Source organism: Schistocerca cancellata, chromosome 3, assembly GCF_023864275.1.
Source record: "Schistocerca cancellata isolate TAMUIC-IGC-003103 chromosome 3, iqSchCanc2.1, whole genome shotgun sequence".
NCBI lineage: Eukaryota > Metazoa > Arthropoda > Insecta > Orthoptera > Acrididae > Schistocerca > Schistocerca cancellata.
In genome coordinates this window covers 701,620,669-701,646,603 of record NC_064628.1, presented here as the reverse complement: position 1 = coordinate 701,646,603, position 25,935 = coordinate 701,620,669, and the positions used below count along the sequence as shown (strand labels likewise).

The window sequence follows — 25,935 nt, the reverse complement described above, 5'->3', positions numbered from 1 at the left end:
CTTAAACTATTACCTGCACAAAAAAATACTACCAGGATTTTCGATAGAACTCTTCACGTGGTGTCCAGAACTGTCATCAGAACTGTTGTACGAATATATTTATATTTTCTGTAGAGAAAGTGTGTCCCACATGAAATCAATTTATCTCATAAACTATTGTTGTTGTTGTTGTTGTTGTTGTGGTCTTCAGTCCTGAGACTGGTTTGATGCAGCTCTCCATGCTACTCTATCCTGTGCAAGCTTCTTCATCTCCCAGTAACTACTCCAACCTACATCCTTCTGAATCTGCTTAGTGTATTCATCTCTGGGTCTCCCCCTACGATTTTTACCCTCCACGCTGCCCTCCAATACTAAATTGGTGATCCCTTGATGCCTCAGAACATGTCCTACCAACCGATCCCTTCTTCTGGTCAAGTTGCGCCACAAACTTCTCTTCTCCCCAATCCTATTCAATACCTCCTCATTAGTTATGTGATCTATCCATCTAATCTTCAGCATTCTTCTGTAGCACCACATTTCGAAAGCTTCTATTCTCTTCTTGTCCAAACTATTTATCGTCCATGTTTCACTTCCATACATGGCTACACTCCATACAAATACTTTCAGAAATGACTTCCTGACACTTAAATCTATACTCGATGTTAACAAATTTCTCTTCTTCAGAAACGCTTTCCTTGCCATTGCCAGTCTACATTTTATATCCTCTCTACTTCGACCATCATCAGTTATTTTGCTCCCCAAATAACAAAACTCCTTTACTACTTTAAGTGTCTCATTTCCTAATCTAATTCCCTCAGCATCACCCGACTTAATCCCACTACATTCCATTATCCTCGTTTTGCTTTCGTTGATGTTCATCTTATATCCTCCCTTCAAGATACCATCCATTCCGTTCAACTGCTCTTCCAAGTCCTTTGCTGTCTCTGACAGAATTACAATGTCATCGGCAAACCTCAAAGTTTTTATTTCTTCTCCATGGATTTTAATACCTACTCCGAAATTTTCTTTTGTTTCCTTTACTGCTTGCTCAATATACAGATTGAATAACATCGGGGAGAGGCTACAACCCTGTCTTACTCCCCTCCCAACCACTGCCTCCCTTTCATGCCCCTCGACTCTTATAACTGCCATCTGGTTTCTGTACAAATTGTAAATAGCCTTTCGTTCCCTATATTTTACCCCTGCCACCTTCAGAATTTGAAAGAGAGTATTTCAATCAACATTGTCAAAAGCTTTCTCTAAGTCTACAAATGCTAGAAACGTAGGTTTGCCTTTCCTTAATCTTTCTTCTAAGATAAGTCGTAAGGTCAGTATTGCCTCATGTGTTCCAGTATTTCTACGGAATCCAAACTGATCTTCCCCGAGGTCGGCTTCTACTAGTTTTTCCATTCGTCTGTAAAGAATTCGTGTCAGTATTTTGCTGCTGTGGCTTATTAAACTGATTGTTCGGTAATTTTCACATCTGTCAACACCTGCTTTCTTTGGGATTGGAATTATTATATTCTTCTTGAAGTCTGAGGGTATTTCGCCTGTTTCATACATCTTGCTCACCAGATGGTACAGTTTTGTTAGGACTAGCTCTCCCAAGGCCGTCAGTAGTTCCAATGGAATGTTGTCTACTCCCGGGGCCTTGTTTCGACTCAGGTCTTTCAGTGCTCAGTCAAACTCTTCACGCAGTATCGTATCTCCCATTTCATCTTCATCTACATCCTCTTCCATTTCCATAATATTGTCCTCAAGTACATCGCCCTTGTATAGACCCTCTATATACTCCTTCCACCTTTCTGCTTTCCCTTCTTTGCTTAGAACTGGGTTTCCATCTGAGCTCTTGATGTTCATACAAGTGGTTCTCTTATCTCCAAAAGTCTCTTTAATTTTCCTGTAGGCAATATCTATCTTACCCCTAGTGAGATACGCCTCTACATCCTTACATTTGTCCTCTAGCCATCCCTGCTTAGCCATTGTGCACTTCCTGTCGATCTCATTTTTGAGACGTTTGTATTCCTTTTTGCCTGCTTCATTTACTGCATTTTTATATTTTCTCCTTTCATCAATTAAATTCAATATTTCTTCTGTTACCCAAGGATTTCTACTAGCCCTCGTCTTTTTACCTACTTGATCCTCTGCTGCCTTCACTACTTCATCCCTCAAAGCTACCCATTCTTCTTCTACTGTATTTCTTTCCCCCATTCCTGTCAATTGTTCCCTTATTCTCTCCCTGAAACTCTGTACAACCTCTGGTTCTTTCAGTTTATCCAGGTCCCATCTCCTTAAATTCCCACCTTTTTGTAGTTTCTTCAGTTTTAATCTACAGGTCATAACCAATAGATTGTGGTCAGAGTCCACATCTGCCCCTGGAAAGTCTTACAATTTAAAACCTGGTTCCTAAATCTCTGTCTTACCATTATATAATCTATCTGATACCTTTTAGTGTCTCCAGGGTTCTTCCATGTATACAACCTTCTATCATGATTCTTAAACCAAGTGTTAGCTATGATTAAGTTGTACTCTGTGCAAAATTCTACCAGCCTGCTCCCTCTTTCATTTCTTAGCCCCAATCCATATTCACCTACCACGTTTCCTTCTCTCCCTTTTCCTACACTCGAATTCCAGTCACCAATAACTATTATATTTTCGTCTCCCTTCACTGTCTGAATAATTTCTTTTATTTCATCATACATTTCTTCAATTTCTTCGTCATCTGCAGAGCTAGTTGGCATATAAACTTGTACTACTGTAGTAGGTGTGGGCTTCGTATCTATCTTGGCCACAATAATGCGTTCACTATGCTGTTTGTAGTAGCTTACCCGCATTCCTATTTTCCTATTCATTATTAAACCTACTCCTGCATTACCCCTATTTGACTTTGTGTTTATAACCCTGTAGTCACCTGACCAGAAGTCTTGTTCCTCCTGCCACCAAACTTCACTAATTCCCACTATATCTAACTTTAACCTATCCATTTCCCCTTTTTAAATTTTCTAACCTACCTGCCCGATTAAGGGATCTGACATTCCACGCTCCGATCCGTAGAACGCCAGTTTTCTTTCTCCTGATAACGACATCCTCTTGAGTAGTCCCCGCCCGGAGATCCGAATGGGGGACTATTTTACCTCCGGAATATTTTACCCAAGAGGACGTCATCATCATTTAATCATACAGTAAAGCTGCATGCCCTCGGGAAAAATTACGGCCGTAGTTTCCCCTTGCTTTCAGCCGTTCGCAGTACCAGCACAGCAAGGCCGTTTTGGTTATTGTTACAAGGCCAGATCAGTCAATCATCCAGACTGTTGCCCTTGCAACTACTGAAAAGGCTGCTGCCCCTCTTCAGGAACCACACGTTTGTCTGGCCTCTCAACAGATACCCCTCCGTAGTGGTTGTACCTACGGTACGGCTATCTGTATCGCTGAGGCACGCAAGCCTCCCCACCAACGGCAAGGTCCATGGTTCTGTTCAGAACTGTCCTCAGAACTGTTGTACGAGATTAATTTTTGCGAAAATTGACAATGAATGTTTTCGATACGAAAATGTTTTCGAATATTGTTGTTTTCTTCGCTAAATTCTGCAGAACTATTGAAATTTTATACAAAGAACTCTAGCACTATGGCATATCTGTCAAGAACTCTGAAAAAAATATACATTTCTGAAAAAAAGGCTGCCAACTTCACAGTAAGTGAGAAGATTTTCTCCTTAAATTGCAATTATCTCGTAAACTACTAGCTGCACAAAAAAATGTTACTGGGATTTTCGATAGAACTCTTGGAGCTCTATTCAGAACTGTGCTCAGAACTGTCGTACTTATTTACATTTTGCGGAAATTGACAAAGAATGTTTTCGATACGAAAATTTTTTCGAGTATTGTTGTTTTCTTCGCTAAATTCTGCAGAACTATTGAAATTTTGTACAAAGAACTCTAGAACTATTTCATATCTATCAAGAACTCTGAAAAAATATACATTTTGAAAAAAAGGGTGCTAACTTCACACGACTCGTGTGGGATCTGCACCAGGTGGGACGGATGGATGACATCGAAAAAGTACAAAGAAGGGCAGCTCGTTTTGTACTATCGCGAAATAGGGGAGATAGTGTCACAGACATGATACGTGAATCGGCGTGGCAATCATTAAAACAAAGGCGTTTCTCGTTGCGACGGGATCTTCTCATGAAATTTCTATCACCTGTTTTCTTCTCCGATTGCGAAAACATTATTGGCACCCACTTACATAGGGAGAGATGACCATCACGATAAAATAAGTGAAATCAGGGCTCCACAGAAAAATTTAAGTGCTCGTTTTTCCCGCGTGCCGTTCGAGAGTGGAACGGTAGAGAGACAGCATGAAGGTGGTTCATTGAATCCTCTGCCAGGCACTTTATTGTGAATAGCAGAGTAATCACGTAGATGAATTTTCTGACGTAACACAAGTAACTTTTAACGTGTATAGCTATTGACTTATGATAAAGAATTCTTTTCAAATGAAACTCTATACCTATTTTCTTCCTCATTGGAAATAGCCTTCGAAGAAAACTACATTTGCATAACACGTCTAACTTCATTAAACAGTTACAAACTTCCTTGCAGATTAAAACTGTGTGCCGGAGTGGGACTCGAACCCGGAGCCTTTGCCTTTTACTACCGACAACACCTCATCTCCTACCTTCCAAACTTCACAGAAGTTCTCCTGCGTAACTTGCAGGGTTAGCACTCCTGGAAGAGCGGATATTGCGGGTCTCAGTTCGGCACTCCGTTTCAGTTCGCTATGAATCTTGTATCGGCGCACATTCCAGCCCTTCAGTAACTGCGTCAGGAATTAGTATTCGGGTAACAATCATTTGACTAATCCCACTCGCACTTCCAAGCAGCCTCGTAGTGACGTGTAAATTATATCTCGCCGCTGCTAAACTTGTTGGTTGCATTTCGTTCATCCGCTGCAGTTCTTTTTCTTTGGCGTGTGTAACTCATCACACTTCCAGTCTCTTGAAATATTTTTATAGTCTTTGCAAAGACATATCACGAGGTCTTTGTACTCCTGGCGTACCTTTCAGCATACCATCGCGACATACGCCGTGAACGAGAACCAAATCTCCTTTTTACGCTGTCATATGCGTTTCGAACAGGTTCACAAACATTCTGTCTGATAGCTACAACAGTAGAGCGCAATCTGATGGGCTTTGTGTGTACACGTAAATAGACGAACGGTAGCCGAGCTACGTATTTGCTTACATTTGGTGCAGGGTAAACGTTTGTAGGAACTTTTCTCCTGCCAGAGGGACAGTGATTAGCAGCGCTGTTATCTCGTTACTATTTGAAGTTCCACACATGTTATGCCGCTAAAGTCCTCTTTGAAGGCTATTACCGTGTCATAAAAATAAGTACACATGCGGAAAAAGTTGCAACACTTTCAAGGACAAGGTTATTTTATTAACAAGTGATATGACAGGTAGTTCATCATTTTAGGAGTATACGATAACAAATTCAGACACAGTAAAGGGTGTCAAAACAGTAGCATCAATACACAGTGTACCCTCCTCTGGCGTCAACGCAGGCGTGTATTGTCACATGCAAATTATCATAAAAGCGCCGAACAGTATCCTGCGATAGATTGTCCCAAGCATCGTTCGCCTTTTGTTGCAAATTGACGCCGGCTGCTGTGGCCGAGCGGTTCTAGGCGCTTCAGTCCGGAACCGCGCTGCTGCTACGTCGCAGGTTCGCATCCTGCCCCTGGCATGGATGTGTGTTTTGTCCTTAGGTTAGTTAGGTTTAAGTAGTTCTAAGTCTAGGGGACTGATGACCTCAGATGTTAAGTCCCATAGTGCTTGGAGCCATTTGAATTTGCAAATCGGTGATGGCTCTTGCAGGCTTTGGAGATGGAGTAAATTCCCGTTCCATCATGTCTCATACGTGTCCACTTGGCGAGAGTTCTGGTGATCTTGCTGACCGGGGCAGTTGACTTAGGTCACGAAGAGCGCGTTGTGTTGCAGCAGACGTATGTGGACGTGCGTTATCCAGCTGAAAGAGCACTTCGCCCTTCTCTTGCAAAAATGGCAATGTCACGGGTATAACAACGTACAATGTAGCGGGTGCTGGCTACTTATTCTTGCAGGTATACCAAATGTGAGCGCGAGATGCAACTGATGGCCCCACACACTATGAAGCATGAGACAGGGCCTGCGTGTAGTGGACGACTGTACTCTGGGACAGACAGCTCACCAGGTCTACGCCTACAGCTGAAACCTATGCTCATCACTGATGGCAACAGAGCTCCATTCCACACTCCAGTCGACTCTTTCACGATACCAGAGTAGCCAAGCTTGGTGGTGTCGCGGTGTCAATGGCAGCCTGCCAGAGGCAACGTGATCTTAGTCTACTGAAAGCAGACGGTTCCAAATGGACCCTGCTGACAGCAGCTGCAACTTGTGCCCGCATATCATCCCTGGATGATATTTGGTCAGCCATCGCAGCTCGCATAATGCGTCGATCTTGACGCTCGCGTGTATAATACTACACGGACGCCTAGAATCTCGTCTACAGGTGTGGCAATGTTCCAGAGACCATTGCTGAAAGCAGCAGCACACCGCTGATACACTGTGCCCAACACGTGCAGCAATCCGTCGATACCTCCACCCAGCTTTCAGCAGGCCCACAATGACACCCCATTCAAAGGGTTGAAGCTTTTCAATTGGAGTACGTACTCGTTGGTGGAGCATTGCCTTCCCCTAGAATGAATGTTGCATAGACTGTTCACCTCTGAACATGGTGCAAATGTTCAAATGGCTCTGAGCACTATGCGACTTAACATCTATGGTCATCAGTCCCCTAGAACTTAGAACTACTTAAACCTAACTAACTTAAGGACATCACACAACACCCAGTCATCACGAGGCAGAGAAAATCACTGACCCCGCCGGGAATCGAACCCGGGAACCCGGGCGCGGGAAGCGAGAACGCTACCGCACGACCACGAGCTGCGGACAAACATGATGCAGAAGAGAAACAGAGGGTGCACTGGTAGGCCTCCTGAGAGCCATCTGATCGCAGATGACCGTGACAAATGTATCACTAACACTACAGCCCCACAGTATGCGCATTTTACACCCACGGCCACTGTAGACAGTGCTTGATAGCGTTGTATTTTCTTCCGGGAGAGCATCTTGTTCTCGTACTGCCAAGTTTTCGGTAAATTGCATGCGATTTTGTAATCACTGAAATAACATCACACACACACTCATCCCATGAAGTTTCATTTCGTTTCCTCCTCTCCTGTTTGGTGCTCCACTGTTTTCGTCAATCAATGTAATTCGCGGTTTGCTGTAAACATTCCTGTAGCTCCGCTTAACTTCCTCGAAAAGCAGAAATGTGAGCACTGACGCAGAGAACGAACCCATTATCAAGCTCTCAAATACTTTTTCAGTCTTCTAGTTTACTATGATTGATTGTAAGAGGCAAGGAGAAAATTTCTCAACCTGCAGGGTTTTGTAGAGCAAAGATGTACGTATTTCTCGATGTAGTCCATGTGACCAAGAGGCTTTGAAGAGCACCACTGCAAAGATTGTCGAAACATCGGTTTCAACAGTGGTTTTAATCACAAAATAAAGTGACCTAATGCCCAAAAGGTTTTTCTTCAATTTGACATTGGTTGTGTAAGTCTTAGCACATACATGAAAAGATATCGCCGACGAACACATTACATTTTGTAGTACAAGAACGACTAATTTAGCAGTTGTCTCATGAAGCCAGAGTTATGATTGTGATTTTTATCAATGGGAGTGAGGGCCTGAATTAAGAGCTTAATTATGCTCATCAAATAGTTAAAATGCAAGTGCAGCATATACATCAAATTATAAATGGGTCTGAAATGGCAACAAAGAGTGTATAGAAAAATAGTAGCATTGACAAAATATCTACTAACAATGTCGTCCATTTACGAATAAAGCTGCAGTTAAGTATCCCTTCAAAAATTCATTCAAGATTGAAAAGAGGAATAGAAAAATAAGCTATATGTGAAAGAGCACATAACGCCAGTAGAAACAACGACAGACAACCTGGCCAGGTAAACTTGTCGTCCCATGGTTTCGGTGCAAGACATTATTCTGGGCGTGTATTCTGATTCTCGTAATCAGTGAACTCAGAATATTACTTATGTGTGGGTACTCAGTATAAACTTCAGCCGTCGTGGAACCTGCCTGTAGGTTCACCATGAGAGACCTCCAACGAACCTAGCCTGGTGGAAGGAAGAAACATAAGAGTTTAAGTCCCGTCGCCAGCGATGTCATAAGAGGAGCACAAGTTCGGTGTAGGAAAGGATGGGGAAGGAAATCGACTGTGACCTTTCAAAAAATCCATCCCGGTATTTGCCTTAAGCGATTTAAGGAAATCACGGAAAACCTAAATTCGGATGTCCATACGGGGATTCGAACCGTCGTCCTTCCTAACGCGCGTTAACCACCGCGCCATCCTGGTAAACAAGCCTGGTAGATGCGTGTCGTCACATCCATACGAAATGACCAGAGAGAAGATGAACCCTCTTGTTGTGTTGTATTAATATCTCCGCGTTCAGCAAATAAACACGAAAAAACGAAGTTGAATGTATTTCTCGCAGGCCTCTGAAAAACAAGTTAACAGTCCGCTGCGGACGGAGACAGCGGAATGTATGCGTGAGGTGTGCTTTCTTGTGTGAATGTATTTGTTTTCTTTTCTTTTCTGAAGAAGCCTTTGGTCGAAAGTTCAGTGTGTAACAGTGTTTTCGTTGTGCCTGTCTGCAACTCAATAAATCGTCAATTTAATTATACCACAAACACTGTTTTCCTCATTTGTCACTTTTCCCCTGTCATTGAACGTCATTGTGAGCAGTGGTTCTCTTTCTACACCATTTTAAAACTAAAACTTTAACTATGTGTTTCAAATAATAAATACGTGTTTTGGGTGTAAAACTACAAGCGCAATGAGTTAGCTACGTATTTGCGTCGAGAAGAGCAGAAAAACAATCCCGTAGTGTTCGAATACAGCATCAATAGCGTGCTGTTTGACAGAGTCACGTCGATTAAATATCGGCATGTAAAGTTGCAAAGTGATCTGGAATGGAACGTCCATATAACGATTGTAGTAGAGAAGACGAATGGTCGACTTCAGTTTATTGAGAGAATTTTAGGAAAATGTGGTTCATCTGTAAAAAAGACCGCATATAGGACAATAGTGCGACCCATTCTTAAGTACTGCTCGGGTGTTTGGGATCCCACCAGGTTAGATTAAAGAAAGTCATCGAAATAATTCAGAGGCGGGCTGCTAGATTTAACCGAGCGAGGTGGCGCAGTGGATGGCATTGTATTGTATTGTATTGTATGTGAACCGGAGACCTAGAAACGACGGAGAGGCTCCGTCCCCGCTGCAGCCGCAGTGGTCCACAACCCCACAACGACTACCGCAGTCCACTTCAACCCTCTGCCGCCCCACACCGAACCCAGGGTTATTGTGCGCTTCGGCCCCCGGTGGACCCCCCCAGGGAACGTCTCATACCAGACGAGTGTAACCCCTATGTTTGCATGGTAGAGTAATGGTAGAGAACTTGTTTGCGCAGCAGTCGCCGACATAGTGTAACTGAGGCGGAATAAGGGGAACCAGCCCGCATTCGCCGAGGCAGATGGAAAACCGCCTAAAACCATCCAGACTGGCCGGTTCACCGGACCCCGACACAAATCCGCCGGGTGTATTCGTGCTGGGGACCAGGCGCTCGTGGATGGCAGACTGGACTCGAATTCTGTAGGACGACGGTACAAAGCACGGTCCAGCCATCCAGACTTAAGTTTTCCATGATTTCCCTAAAACGCTTTTCCGTGATTTCCCTAAACCGCTCCAGGCAAATGCCGGGATGGTTCCTTTGAAAGGGCACTGTCGATTTCCTTCGCCATCCTCGAATCCTTGACACAATCCGAGCTTGTGCTCCGTCTCTAATAACCTCGATGTCGACGGGACGTTAAACCAAACCTCCTTCCCTTACTAGATTTCTTAAATGTAGGTTCGAAAAACACGCAAGTATTACGGAGAAGGTTCGAGAACTCAAATGGGAATCCCTGGAGGAAAGACGACGTTCTTTTGGAGGAACGGTATTTAGAAAATTTGGAGAACCACCATTTGAAGCTGAGTGCCGGACAATTCTACTGCCACCAGCGTACATTTCGCGTAAGAATCACGAAGATGAGATACGAGAAACTAGGGCACGTGCGGAGGCATTTACGCAGTCGTTTTTCCCTCACTCTATTTGCGAGCAGAACAAGGGAGGAAATGACTAGTAGTGGTACAGGATACAATCTGACAGTACCGTACGGTGGTCTGCGCAGTACGTATGCAGATGTAGAGTTCTTGTGCAGTGTTTTTTATTGCACTGTGTCGTTACCGATGGTTACCAAGGAGTAACCATCTAGAGCGAGAGGGTGTGGGACTCTTGCCAGGTTGAATTAATAGAAGAGATTCAGAAGATCCAATGAAGAGTGACACGTTTCTTCAGGATATCATTTAACAGAGGGAACGTTACTGAGCGCACGCTATTTCGGAGGCGTTGTGCTGCGCGAAGAGGTTTAATACCGACAGCTCACGTTCCAAGAAGAGTCGGGAAACATTTTTACTCCCCCCCCCCTCCACACACACACACAGTTCGCCAAATTACAAGGAGAAAATCAGATTAACTAGAGCTTATCAGAGGTTTATAGACAGTCGCCCTTCTCAAGCACTACTGTGTAGACGTAGGTCGAGATCACGGTCACAATAACTATCCCCTCACCGGAAGAACACTTTAATGATTTATATTTCATATTTACTGATTTTCCAATTTTTCAACCAATTGCCGATGAATAGAGCAGCAGAAAAAGTAGACGCAGACGTCATGCCGACGCTAGTGATAAAATATCTGAATCCCTCCTTTAGCTCACCGACAAGTGTACTTACATTGTTTTAAAATTTTGGATCTGCTGCCAGTGAATTACAACAACAGCAGAATGCACATTCTCAGATTTTCGTCACCTGAAGACTTGGCTTAGAGGCCTGGCTTAGAGGAGAACACGAACTAATGAACTTGCCGTATTACATTTCTATTGGGATATTGTCACAGTTATTACTGTGCATCAAATGAAAACCTAATGGCCGCGCGGTTAGAGGCGCCGTGTCACTGACTGCGCAGCCCCTTCACCGGAGGTTCAAAATGTGTGTGTGAAATCTTATGGGACTTAACTGCTAAGGTCATCAGTCCCTAAGCTTACACACTACTTAACCTACATTATCCTAAGGACAAACACACACACTCATGCCCGAGGGAGGACTCGAACCTCCGCCTCACGAACAACTGTATGATGCCTTTTCAAGGGTAACTAAACCAACCAAAGATCAGCCGCACAGTCCATGACTGCAGCACCCAAGACCTCTCGGCTAATCCCGCGCGGCGCCGGCGGTTCGAGTCCTCCCTCGGGCATGGGTGTGTGTGTTGTTCTTAGCATAGGTTAGTTTAAGGTGGTTTAAGTAGTGTGTATGTCTAGGGACCGATGACCTCTGCAGTTTGGTCCCTTAAGAACTCACACACATTTGAACATTTTGAAAACTTTAAAAGTGCAGTAACATCCCTAACCGTTGTACTCTCGATATTGCAGTGGGGAGCAGTTATCCTTCTATTTCGGCAAATGATAGACAGTTGGCAGCCTGTTGTTGCATCACAGGAAAGGAAGCTATCAGAACAAAGAAGGCTGTCCCATTGTCTGTTTGCACCGCGTCGGAGCAGCGATCTGTGACAAGCTTTTTGTGTAGTGAAGCTGTTACATCTGTTGAAATGTATCGCAGAATACAAACGCAGCAAGATGATTCGTGTGTGTCCATGCAGCAGGCATACGAGTCGTGCAGAAGGTTTTGGAAGACGATCCGCACCGGTCCAGGCACATCTCGTATTGCCGGCCTTAGGTTAGTTAGGTTTAAGTAGTTCTAAGTTCTAGGGGACTGATGACCTCAGAAGTTATCCCATAGTGCTCAGAGCCACTTGAACCATTTTTGAACATCTCGTATTGACTAACGAAAACACTGCCGCAGTGGAAGAGCTCGTGAAGGAAAGCAGGTGTATTACAGTAAACGAAGTAGACACTGTTTAGGATACTGGTGTTGGTCCAGCACATAACATTGTGCATAATGTGCTGCTACTCAAAGTTTCCGGAAGGTGGGTGCCACGTGGGCTGACTGCCGAACTAGGGCATCGTCCGGTCGGTGTCTGTGAGAAACATTTGTGTCATTTCAGGTGGAAAATAGTCGATTTCTAGATATAACTGTTACAGAGGATGCAAATTGGGTGCACTATCACCAACCTGAAACGAAAGTATCGCCCAGAGAATTACGCCATAACTCTCGGCCAAAACCAAAAATTTTTGTATTCAACCATCGGCAGGATAAGTCATGCTTATAATCTTTTCGACTGCAGAATGAGTAATTTTTGAAGATTTCATGGAAAGGAGATGAGTTAGCGCCACCGTCCGCATTGCAGTCAACCAATTGGACCTAAGGAATCCACATCATCAAACCCGCACAACCTGCTCTTTCTGGGAGAAGCACATAAGTCACCTGTAAATTTTCATTCATTCTGCTGGTTCTGCCATAGTTACCACGCTGTTCGTCACAGATCCACGGCTTTTGGTCGTTTTCTGTGTAGGAGTTAATTTCGGCGTCGGTGAATGTTCGCTGATATTCACTGCACTCACAGTTTTCACTTCAGCATTATCACGTACAATTGGGTGTTTTCTTACAGTGCCCTTATTTTCCAAACTAGGGAACCCGTGCGAAAGTTTCGCAGTTTAAAGTTTTAAATAATGACCGTATTTGCAGTAAGTGTAGTCTCTGACATAAGGGTAGTCGTTGGTGTAAAAGCCCTACTGCACTGGTCTGCTAACAGAGGCGCCAGACGGAAGCCTGGGACACAATGGAACCTCCCGCTTCTGGCATCTGCCTGACTGTGGCAGCTCTCCCGGCAGGGTGGCCGCAGTGAGGTTCTGCTGGCAGGCCTGCCAGCTAGAGATGGGAAAACTCGTTCATCCTTGGGAACTAGTTCACTGCTGATCGTTCTTTTTTGGGAACCGTTCATTTTTACTCGTTCACCGTTCATTTGTGCTTGGTATATGGTTCTTATGAAAAACTGAAAACTAGTAGTGTATGTGACTGAAGGATGGAGGGCACCAGCAGGGGACACTTGCCTCCCCCCTGGAGTACAGAGTTTTTATTCATTACAGAATTCTTACACACTTTTAGAAGTAATTTCTGTGATTCTGCAGAACCTCTCGTTTAGTCAACCGTAGCCTTGTGTGGCTGATCGCAGGGAAATACGTAATATAGGGTGGCGCACGGAAAACCGGCCCCGAGTACAGACTGCTCGCCAATTACGGACGATGTGTTGCCCGTTACGAGCAGATACAACAAACAGACAAACATGTAATAATTAGGCAGTGAAGAAATAACAAGCTAACGCAAGCAACAATGGCGAAACAATCGATGACGATGTATAGAGAGCTGGAAAAAAGAACATGAAAATCTCACGCAACGTGCATGGGCTATAGCACATGTGGTCTTGTAAACCTGTTGGTGGCTGTTTCCCAACTTAATAGACCACAAGTGTCTTGCATAAAATTCTTCGTTTCGACTTCCACTACATAGCTATGCTACGTTGTAAACAATAATCGTTTGGTTGGTTCAAATGGCTCTGAGCACTATGGGACTTAACATCTGAGGTCATCAGTCCCCTATAACTTAGAACTACTTAAACCTAACTAACCTAAGGACATCACACACATCCATGCCCGAGGCAGGATTCGAACCTGCGACCGTAGCGGTCGCGCGGTTCCAGACTGCAAGAACAGTTTGGAACACATGTAAAATGGGCGAGGACAGTGAACGAAACGAACAACTGGATACTGAACTAACTAGGAGCATTCGGCAGTGGAACTGAGACAGGTGGTCATGCGAAGAACGAGTGCGGCCGAGGGAGACCGAGACTGAGACGAGAACGCGACCGAGGCTGGAACGAGAACTGCCGAAGTGACCGCCGCGACCGAAGTGAACTAGTGAGCTATGAAACGATCGTTCCTTGGAATTCGTTCCTCGGTCCTTTCATTCATCTTGGTGAACCGTTCCTTTGCACCCGTTCGTTCGTTCGCGAACTACCCATCTCTACTGCCAGCCTGGCGGCGCTGCCAGTGGAACACAACGGCGGCTTACTGTCACTCCCGCACCAGGTCGCAAGCAGATCTGCCAAGCGCTACCTGCCTCTAACCAGCACCCCCTATAAAAGAAAGCCTGTCCACGTAGTGCGTGACGTCACAGCATGGTTACATATGGAGTCTATCTAGTCTTCAACAGTTTTATGGGACAGTCGTGTGTCCGTTTACTATTATAGTGAATGGTGTTCCTGCGTTAGTGTACGTGATTTGGTTGTTTACTTTCTGTGCACTAAACTGGTGATCTGTTTTTCTTGCCTGTGAAAATTTCGTTGCCTGCCAAATGCCGTTTCGATGCTCTGCGCCGAATTGTAGAGGTAATTACGACGGTGGACCAAAAGTAACTGTTTAAATTTCCGGAGGATGAAGCAATGAGGAATAAACAGTTGTCAAGTATTCGCAGAGATAACTTTACTCCTTCTTCAAGTTCAAGAGTGGGTATTTGTTTTGTTTATTTCTTAAAAGAGGTTAAGTGCGGTAAAAAAGAGTAGGCACTTACGCAGTGTGGAAGGTCAGCGACATTTTGACTAATATATAAGATCTTAACAACATAAGTGCCGAAGAAAACAGTGTTTCGTTTTCTTGTCCTGGCAATTCTACAGTTTAGCTGGTTTAGGTTGTATGAATTCTATATTCTGCAGATTCAAGCAGCATAGCCTAAGCACATTCATACTTAAGTAGTTAAATATCTCAGTATATCTTTATGCTTACTGTTTGTTGTTAGGAATAAAAGTCGGTTTATGATTAAGTACATGCACATAAGATACAGACGAGCTTCGATGTATTCTGGTTCTAGTATTTAGTTCTGTTTTTTTCTGCTGTAAAAGTCTTCAGGAAGTTGCGTGTTCAAAAACAAGGAATGTGGTATACCCAAAAATTGAAAATTAAGTAAAAACAGTGTCTCAGTCGCTTGTTTTTAATAAATTATTGATGGGAATTTGAAGTTCAATGCAAGGAATGTTACTATTAGTGATTATAGTAAGCTCCCGACTTTATAATGCACGAATAAATATTTTGCTTTAAAGCCACAGAAAAGAGAAATGAATGAGTACATGAACGGATCAATAGGCTATCAGAAAATGCAAAGGGAGAAACTGTGAAAACATGCAAAAAATAAAAAAATACATGTGTATTTTACAAATTCTTACTTTCTGGGTCTGGAATTTCAGATAAATGCCTGTGGCCTACACTGATGTCTTATAGATACACAACTAAAGTAATTGTGTGCTCATGTTTAGCCTAATGGGTAGCACATAACTGGCACAGTATTAGCTTCATCATATTGTCAGTTTTTACGTAAGTTATGAACTGATATATCGGGTAGAGAATAGCAGCTGAAATACAAAAGCAAAACAGTGTCCATCTCATAAAAAGCACTACCATTAAGTATTTCATAGTTCTACAGGATACACAGTCTGAGAATTACTTTGAATTATTCTGTTACTCTGTTTCACAGTTGTTTCTTTGGACCACACCTGTGTGAGTTTGGAATCGTCATGCTTTTATGTATCCGAGGGGTTCTTTATGAGTTTTCGTCGTCCTGATCCCTTTACTGTCTATTGCTGTGGCTAAACGGACTGCGAGCACCGGCACCAGACTGTGTGCGGGCGCGCAGGCTTTCCTCTATAGGGGGCGCTGCTATAACCTCTACCCAGTTTTATCCGCCCACGTGAGCGCTATGGATAGTTTTGACACCGAAACTTCTATCTGCGAGATACAGATGAGATCAGTAACTTGGGACACTCCATCTCAGAATTATTCAAAACGCAAATTGTAAAAAAAAGTGTTGGGAATTACGAGGGTCGTAGGTGAAGCACAGTTCGAATAGTAAGCCTCTCCACATTACAATCGCTTTCAAACTACTCACAATAATGCACTTTCTGGACTGTGGCTGGCTGGAGATAGTGGAAATTATCGATCCTTAATTTCCTTCCACCCTGTTCCTGATGCTCCACTCTAACCACAAGAGCTTTACACCAAAAACAAAGCACATTCATTATCTGAGCTATGTAAGTTTACTCTGAGATGAAGAGGTTTTTGGCACAGGAAAGGAATTCGTGGCGGGCCGCACCAAACCAGTCAGAAGACTAATGACTCAAAGAAACAAAAAACAAAACAAAAAGAACAGTTTTCCTCGAAACCTACTTCCAGACCGAAACAGCACAGCTACATCTCTTGCTGCAGCAAGTGATGTTAATGGGCCAAATACATCAGACATGCTAGAATCATTTTTAGAATAAAAGATATGTAAACAAAAGAGACAGGTTTCCGACTTCTTGTCTAAAACATTTTTAAATTTAATTTAAGTTTACTGTAACATACTTTTCAAATAAAAGCTAAATAACACTTCCATGTATACTCTACAGTTACAACTAAAACTGTAAATATCACTGCAGACAACAAATAATTAGCTACTGAGGGAACAGGTCACGAAAATCTCTTCCTCTGATGGAGTTACTTTCCTTAAAGCGGTGACCTGTTTCGTCAGTTAATCTCGGGAGATCTCTATTATCTCGCCAAGTGAACAGAATGACATTCTCAGGTTACTGGAAAATTTAGCATTGTAATTTCTTAAATCATTATAAAGCGTGTCAAATAACGCGTTACTGTCACGATCAGCAATGAAAGTATGTGCCCAGAACTCCTTTTCCTGGATTCTCTTTTTATTTCGAACTTGCACATAGAGCTTGTAGCTCTTCTACTGAGAGGAGACTGAAGGCGTTCCTCTGGCGTCTTGTATTGATAGACCTGACGGCTGCCAGCAGAACGGCCAGCAGACCTGCCGTGGCGTCCCGGTACGGTAGAGACGTAAGGGTAGTCGTTGGGACAGGGGTAGTCGCTGAGATCACGGTAGCTGAGGAAATGAACGGAAGAGTTCTTTAAAGATGAACCGGACGACGTGAAATAATAACCATGAATTTATGGTACATACTTGCATATATACACTGAAGCGCCAAATAAACTGGTATAGCCATGCGTATTCAAATACAGACACGTGAATAAAGGTAGAATACGGCGCTGCAGTCGCCAACGCCTGTATAAGACAACGAGTGTCTGGCGCCGTTGTTAGACCGGTTACTGCTCCTAGAATGGCAGTTTATCAAGATTTAAGTGAGTTTGAACGTGGTGTTACAGTCGGCGCACGAGCGATGGGACACATCATCTCCGAGGTAGCGTACGACCATTTCACGAGTGTACCATGAATATCAGGAATCCGGTAAAACGTCTAATATCCGACATCGCTGCGGCCGCAAGAAGATCCTGCAAGAACGGCACCAACGACGCCTGAAGAAAATCGTCCAACGTGACAGAAGTGCAACCCTTCCGAAAATTGCACCACATTTCAATGCTGGGCCATCAACAAATGTCAGCGTGCTAACCATTCAACGAAACATCATCGATATGGGCTTTGAAAACCGAAGGCTCACTCGTTTACCCTTGATGACTGCCCGACACAAAGCTTTACGCCTCGCCTGGGCCCGTCAACACCGACATTGGACTGTTGATGACTGGAAACATGTTGCCTGGCTGGACGAGTCTCGCTTCAAATTGTATCGAGTGGATGGACGTGTACGGGTATGGAGATAACCTCATGAACTCATGGACCCTGCATGTCAGCAGGAGACTGTTCACGCTGTTGAAGACCCTGTAATGGTGTGGAGCATACGCAGGTGGAGTGATATGGGATCCCTGATATTTTTAGATACGACTGTGACAGGTGACACGTACGTAAGCATCCTGTGTGATCACCTGCGCCTATTCATGAGTATTGTGCATTCCGACGGACTTGAGACATTCCAGCAGGACTATGCGACACCCCACATGTCCAGAATTGCTGCAGAGTGGCTCCAGGAACATTCTTCTGCGTTTAAACACTTCCACTGTCCACCAAGCTCCCCATACATGAACGTTATTCGGCATATCTGGGATGCCTTGCAGCGTGCTGCTCAGAAAAGATCTTCACCCCCTCGTACTCTTACAGATTTATGGACAGCCCTGCAGGATCGTGGTACCAATTCCCTTCAGCACTCCTTCAGACATTAGTTGAATCCATGCGACGGCGTGATGCGACACTTCCGCGCGTTCGCAGGGGCCCTACACGATATTAGGCAGGTGTGCTAGTTTCTTTGGCTCTTCAGCGTATTTCCCTGCACGCAGTTTTGAACAAAATTCTTTACGAAGCATTACAATACCTCAGCGTAAATGGTATTTGTAGTAGTATGTAATCTTCGCGTTCTGTTTTTTTTCATTTACTTCAAGGGATAGAAAAACTTTGGTTGATTTAGTTACCCTTGAAAAGGCATCATACAGCTGTTCGTGAGCTGGCTGTTGTGGCCGAGTGGTTCTAGGCGCTTCAGTCTGGAACCGAGCGACCGCTACGGTCGCAGGTTCGAATCTTGCCTCGGGCATGGGTGTGTGCGATGTCCTTAGGTTAGTTAGGTTTAAGTAGTTCTAAGTTCTAGGAGACTAATGACCTCAGATGTTAAGTCCCATAGTGCTCAGAGCCATTTGGACCATTTGTTCGTGAGTTGAGACGGGATTTGCTAAACACAATCTTGCTCTTTGAAGCGTTTGTACCCACGATTTGTTAATAGTGACCGCAAATGCAATTTCAGTAGGTAAATATCTTCCTGTTAATTGAAAAGGATGATTGGATGAGATGGTGTGCCGCGCGGCGGGATTAGCCGAGCGGTCTAGGGCGCTGCAGTCATGGACTGTGCGGCTGGTCCCGGCGGAGGTTCGACTCCTCCTTCGGGCATGAGTGTGTGTATTTGTAGGATAATTTAGCTTAAGCTTAGGGCCTAATGACCTTAGCAGTTAAGTCCCATACGATTTCACACACCATTGAATTGAGATGGTGTTTAAGATCATTCGTGGTGTTACAGCAGTTTTCCCGGTATCATTCAGCCGAGAATTAAGTGTGAATTCATTGAGTTTTGTTCTTATAAGTACGTTAAGCGGTAGTAGCAATAGGGGAATTACAATTCAAGGCGACAATGTCGTTTCGGGAAGTATATTCGTTGATGAAAGTCAGCTTGTACGACGGGCAGATATAATGGACTACCGCAGTGGTCACAGTTATTATCTATGAAATTGCTGTGTACACGTTATCCATTTAATAAGTACTTTAAAACAAACAGAATGGTATTTGTAATAAGATAATACGAAAAGCGAATCTCTTATTCGTGATTAATAAGTTAGCTTCGTAAAATATTAGTATGAAGCTGGACATCCATCACGCAATTTTGCCTATGATAGTTAATAGTCTCATTTACGTAAACAATTTCCACAAAAAGGAAGATTTACCGCGGAATAGACATGTAATGTCAGAAGCCGGTTAAAAAACCTTTCTAACGATATCTCATTCATCCCTGTACGATTAGTATGTGATGAGAAAAAGGAATGTTGACTCAAAAAAATTATGTTTACCTTATTTGCCCCTTCGTTCACCAGTTGCCATTTGTCTTTGACTCTAACAATATTACTTAGTGCACCGATGTCTGTTATTTGACTCTGCAAGTATTCGTAGGCGGGGAACTCTAGTACGATATGGTATGGTGTATCAATGTCGCCACATGCACACATATTTGTCGGACATTTCTCTATATTATGTAAAGATTCTAGGTATGGTCCATGGCCTGTCAGGCAACGAATCACGCCTCTAGATGGATTTACATGCCTTATAAGCACCCTCTGCTGAATATTTGGAAATATACGATACACTTTGCGACCTGTTGTAGTGCTGTCCCATCTCTTTGTCACTCAAGCGCTTTCCATAATTTTAGATCTAGTCTGATTTTTAATTCCTTGCCCATAATATGTCTCGCCTTGGGAAGGTTCCCTTTACGAAGTCAGTAGAGAGAGCCTCTGTACCTTACGGTAATATCTGTTGGGCACATGCCTAGTATGACTAATAGTCCCTCCACCACTGTTGTCCTAAAGGCTCGTCTGTGAGTCTCAACAGCACACACTTCTGTGTACGCCACTGGATTGAACGAATGTACAGTGAGAAGACTGATTACGGGTGTCATTTTAATCTGAAGGAATTTATCGCCGTGGATAAAATTGCGAGAGAACTGCTTAATCTTCAAATCATTTATAATTACAGTTACATATAACTTTCTGTAGCTGCGAGAAAGTAAGACGCACGCTACATTCTCGGTGACAGGTGTCGAAAATTTAAGTAATAATAGATAAATAAATGTGTACACATTCATTCAGCTTTCCTGGCACTATATCCATACTGCATGTCTGCAGGCTCCTGTAACGAGTGGTCCCTCACTTTCGGTAACGAGGCATAAACTGCAAACAGTGGGAAATATAGCGTGAACGCATCACACACGATCGAGTGTTATTTTCCAAGTAGCACTACCGGCGTAAATGCGACATGTAGTAGTTTTTCATGAATCATTAGCAATTCACCAAGATGTGCCATGCACGCATGGCTTATTCAAGACTTAATACCGCCGAAAATAATCACTTCCGACCACTGTTTTCTTACGTCAAAATATTCCATTTGGCATCCTCTTCAGTCACAACGTTTACGTGGTCTCCCAAACTCAATTTTCCATTCACCGATGTCATAACTCCGTTTGTGACCTGTCATGTACACCCTTCAATTTTGATTCTGCAAAGGCAGTTCTGGATCCTGGATCTCAACTTCCACAATCTGTTTTCAGCTCCATGCAGACACTCTACTAAATTTGTTTCGCTAACGGGTTATCAGGTTGCTTCTTGCTTTTAAAAATCTTGTTTAATGTGGACGAAGTGATTTGGTGTGGAGTGGAGGAAATGTAGTAGTATTAGACTTACCGGAAAGTTATTAACCGACAACACAAAAAAATATATTTTTTTTTCTTTATGGGGCAGAACGAGGTCCTCTCCTTACATATAAACAAGACAGCGAGATGCGGTTTCCGAAATCGGCTTCCGTCTTCCGCAAGTTGTGCTGCGTGCGAACGTGACCTTGCGCGGATCTAAGAATGATATCATCAAAATATTCGTTAATTCTGTGTATATGATCAAGAATCTGTGTGCTCACTAGGAAGTTTCTCTAGTCATTCCAAATCTCGAAAATCTATGAGTGTAATAATATTCAAGCAGACCCCACCTACCGAAACGATATTTTACTAGAAGTGTTTATATTTTTACATATATTAACATCCAAATATTTCAGCTATCTTTCGGAGAAAAAAGCAGCGTGAAAACTAGGAGTGTAGAAAATAGCAAAAAATTCTAACAAATTTGAATCAGGACACTTTTTCGTTTCTTTCCTGAGGTCTAGTTCATGTGAACAGGTGTGTGGCCTAACTTTCTGTAGAAACATTTCAGACAGGAAAAGATGCCCACTGGCAGACTAACAATACCTGCTGACAACACAAACTCGACACGGTTCATGAGTCGGCAGGTGGAACCGGAAAACCATAAGACGTTGACTAAAGTAAGAGAGAAGGGGAAAAACGCTCGACTAGGATTATAATAACAGAATGACTAACTTTCCTGAATGCAGGCGAACACTACTGAAAGAAAGAGTATTCCGCCTGTTTGCATGTTGGTATAGCCATAAACTGCACATTTGTGTTCATAATCTTAGTTTTAAATAAAATGCTGATATGGCGAGCGCATATGTCAATTTCATACCGCATAAATTATGTTGTCAAAGTTATGAAAGTTTGTTTCTATTATGGTTCTTAAATCATTTGCATGATACAGGTATTTCTCAAATTTTTGCACGAATGTTATTCAGGTGATGTGTTTCTATGAACTGTAATTTCTTGAAAATTATGCTAAATCGATGAACTAATCACTGATGTAGAAGACTTAAATCGAAACAAGGCCCAGGAATTAGACGACATTCCTTCAGAACTACTGATAGCCTTGGGAGAGCCCAAAACTCTTCCATCTAGTGTGCAAGATACATGAGACAGGCGAAATGCCTTCAGACGTCAAGAAGAATGAAATAATTCCAGTCCCAAAGAATGCACGTGCTGACAGGTGTGAACATTATCAAACTGTCTTCTTTACAGAAGAACGGAAAAACTGGTAGAAGCAGACCTCGGGGAAGATCACTTTGGATTCCGGAGAAACGTTGGAACACGCGAGACAATACTGACCGACAACTTATCTTAGAAGATAGTTTAAGCAAAGGCAAACCTACGCTTATAGCTTTTGTGGACTTGGAGAAAGCTTATCACAATGTTGTCCGGGACACTCTTTGAAGTTCTGAAGGTGGCAGGGCTAAAATATAGCGAGCGAAAGGCTATTTACAACTTGTACAGAAACCAGACAGCAGTTATAAGAATCGAGGGGCATTAAAAGGAAGCAGTGGTTGAGAGGGGAGTGTGACAGGGTTGTAGCCTACTCCGATGTTATTCAATCTGTACACTGAGCAAGCGGTGAAGGAAACCAAAGAAAAATTTGGTGTAGGAATTAAAAGTCCAGCAGCCGCGTGGTTCCGGACTGAAGCGCCTAGAACCGCTCGGCCACCACGGCCGGCCACGGGGGGGAGGGGGGCGGGGGGAAGGCGGCTGGCGGGAGGAGGGGGGGGGACAAACCGTGGTATCTGCTCCTGGCGACAATTTCAGGGGGTGCCAAATTCATATTCTTGAAGGAAAAAACCTGGTTTCACAAACCGACTAGCATCCAGTGCAAGTTGGTCTATTCATTATTCATACGATTTTGGCCATTATTCATACGATTTTGATACGCATCGCAATTGGTTTCTGAACATTTTTGACTGCATGCATAGTGTACTTGACGTCTCTGCCAGGGGAATACCTGTCACATCTAGAAATAAAAACCTTTCCCGCAGACAAAAGGGGACTGGCTATACGAGTTGAGCCGAATAAACGCGAACGGGTGAATGTCAATCGCTGTTTGTTTATGTGGTTGATTGAGTGTGCGAATGATCGGCGTTGTTATAGTTATCAGCGAAATCCATAGATTCAGACTACCAGAGTCGAAATAAATGACTAACAAGAATATCAGGTAAGAAAGATGGGTCAACAGAAACATCCGATCTCACGCGTCGGCTTTGACCCGTGACGTAAGGGTGTTGTGGTGTGTGACGTCATTACGGCGCGGAGTTTGGCTTGTGAGTGTGGCGTGTTTGTAGATGTTGCCTCGTTGACGTTACCTTAGTAGGAGTTTTAGGGCCTGTAATATATAGTTTACCTTTTTACTGTACTTTTTGTTTTAACGTCGTCTATGAGGCTTTTATCAGTTTGCCATTAGATTGTTCAATCTTTATGGTCTATATGTTTTGTCGCTACTCGTTATGTCTAATGAATCAATATTGTTTTTTTCTTTTTTTTTATTTGTTTCTTTTTTTATCTTTTGATTGACCTACACATTGATCTGTAGCGTAGCCCTGAATACGAGGTTAGGTTGGGAGTTTTTTTTGGCGGGGGGGGGGGCGTCAGGGGGGGCGCAGCCCCCCCTACCTGGCCTTGAGTACTACTTGTTTATTATTATCTTTGTTTGCTATCAATGTTAGCAGATTGTTCTTGTGAAACCTTTGTGTGTGTTGTTTTTCTATGTGTTTTCGTCTTTGTGATACGTATGCAACGTTTTTATATCCGCCATATTGGAATTGTCGTTTATGGTCGTTTCCGCCATATTTGTGACGTCATGGGTCAAAGCCGATGGGTTGGATCGGACGCTTCCGTATTTCCAGAAAGATTGCATAGTATTTTCTCGGTGTATCCAAGAGAAAGAAATTTTGACAGGAAATTTTGCCAGAACGCACGCTACTAGACCAGTTGTACAGTCCCCGGTTAGCAGCCGCTTTAAGTTCTATTCTCGGAAATGCGCGAAAACGCGTTTTACAAATACGCAATGATGCCTAACCGGCGAAAATACGCGGGATTACTGAACGGTGTTTCTGACAGGGTTAGTGAAGTTATCCGGTGAATAGGTTTTGTCACTGGGTATAATAATTACAGAATTAGTGATGACAAGATTGTTTGCTAGAACGAGGAAGGAGAGGGAAAGGGGACAACACACAGATATGAAGATTTCAAATTTATACAAAAACTTCGCGCTTCAATTTTTCGGTAACATGCTTGAGAAACTGGAGCATATGAATGAAATGTAAAACTATTTCCTACCATAAAAATGTTTGCTGCTAGTAGGCCTCATAAGCATTTTATATTGGTACTTCGTGAATCATATTCTGTCATATTGTTTATGTAAACAAGGTACATAAAAATGATCATGTGTGCCGAAACAATCTCGCTTATTTGACGTGTTTTACAATTACTGCAATATTAGAAGTGCCTATTTCGTTTTATATAGCAGACAGTAACAAAATAGACGTAATTATATCGAAAACGCGCACCAGTCTTGGGTACTATTCGTATAAACAGCTTTTTGAGAATTAGATGACATTTTGATTTTTTCATGTAGCAAAACATATGACGAATTTTGATGAGGTAAAAGATTCTTCCGTAGAAAGGAAAGCACGCCGTATAAGGCTGTAGCAAGATTAGAGAGAAAAAAATGCTGGGACCTAAGGATTGAAGAAATGTGTACTGACTTGCTTGTCTCTTGTCTTTACTGTTTTATATTTCCTATATTTAATTTTATGTCACACAGAATAGAAAGTTGTTAGCTAATAGGCAATAAAGAGCGCCAATTTTCTGAAGGTTCTTATTCTACCAGTCACAAATAATTCCACTCAGTATTAACAGTGAGTTTTTTTTTTTTAAGAAGTGTAGGATGTCAAACCGGCCGACTGGTGCAGGAGAGGCACCACAGGAGATATTAATTTCCACTGTCCTGAATATAGGTATGGCTTCCATTACAAAATACACAGCTTGAATCTCACACAGAAAAATACAGTGACATGCGATAGAAGAATGCTATGCGAAGAGATATGGCGCTGCACTTTGGCACACTTCAGACCAAATAACATGTTTTACGTTTCCTCGAACGTATATGCTTTATACGTCAAACTTTTCAGAAAGATGTGCGCTACAAAATGAAAATATTTTTGAAAAATCGATTTTTTGAAAATTTTTGACGTCCTGTCTCAAACGCTTGCCACTGAAGTTTTCGCCCCGGTTCGGAAATATCGTAGACCCGAGACTGCCCTGGGTACGCGCTGTATTGTTTTGAATCCAAAGTTTTGGGACGCCCTGTGTAACTGTCCCCTGCGGGCGAAAGCGATGTCAGGGCTCGGCGCGCAGTGTCGCGCCTGTTTTGTTTCGCATGCGGGCACGCCGAATGAGCGCAGTAGAGTAACTCTCTCTCGGTCTGCACAGCTGGCGCGCGCGTCGTGAAGCAGCAACAGCTGTGCCGTTACCTGAAGGACGTCAGTCGAGCCGTACGGCGAGCCGGCCTCCTCGGCGGGGCGCGACACGGTGAACACTCGCTGCAGCCTCATGGCGGCGCTGCGGACAGGTGCTGACTGGGGACCGGCTCCGGCACAGACTGACTGTGCCACCTGTAGCGTGCAGTGCTGCGCTGCGCTGGCTCCGTGTTGTGGCGCGGACGCGGCCGTGCGTGACTCAACGCGGAACTGCGCGCGGCACACCGCCACACACGCCTGCGGAACTCGCAGACCACGTGGTGCGCCTCCCACCGGCGCACCCGAGTCTGCATTGCCCACCTCTGAAGCCGTCCTCATACGGCAAGTGAAAGCGAACGTGGAGCTGGACGAGTTTTGTGACGTCACAACGTTGTCATGGAATGGCTAAGGCCGGTAT

At 43.5% G+C, this 25,935-nt stretch overlaps 1 protein-coding gene across 1 annotated transcript in view; it reads right to left on the bottom strand.

Moving 5' to 3' along the window:
* LOC126175697 (phospholipid phosphatase 1-like) overlaps positions 1-25,688 on the bottom strand; it is an 820,416-nt gene extending 794,728 nt beyond the window's left edge. Inside the window, exon 1 of the mRNA XM_049922633.1 lies at positions 25,533-25,688. Within this exon, the coding sequence (XP_049778590.1) occupies positions 25,533-25,613 (81 nt within the window). The 5' untranslated portion in view covers positions 25,614-25,688. The remainder of the gene's footprint in view (positions 1-25,532) is intronic.
* Positions 25,689-25,935: the final 247 nt, after the last annotated feature.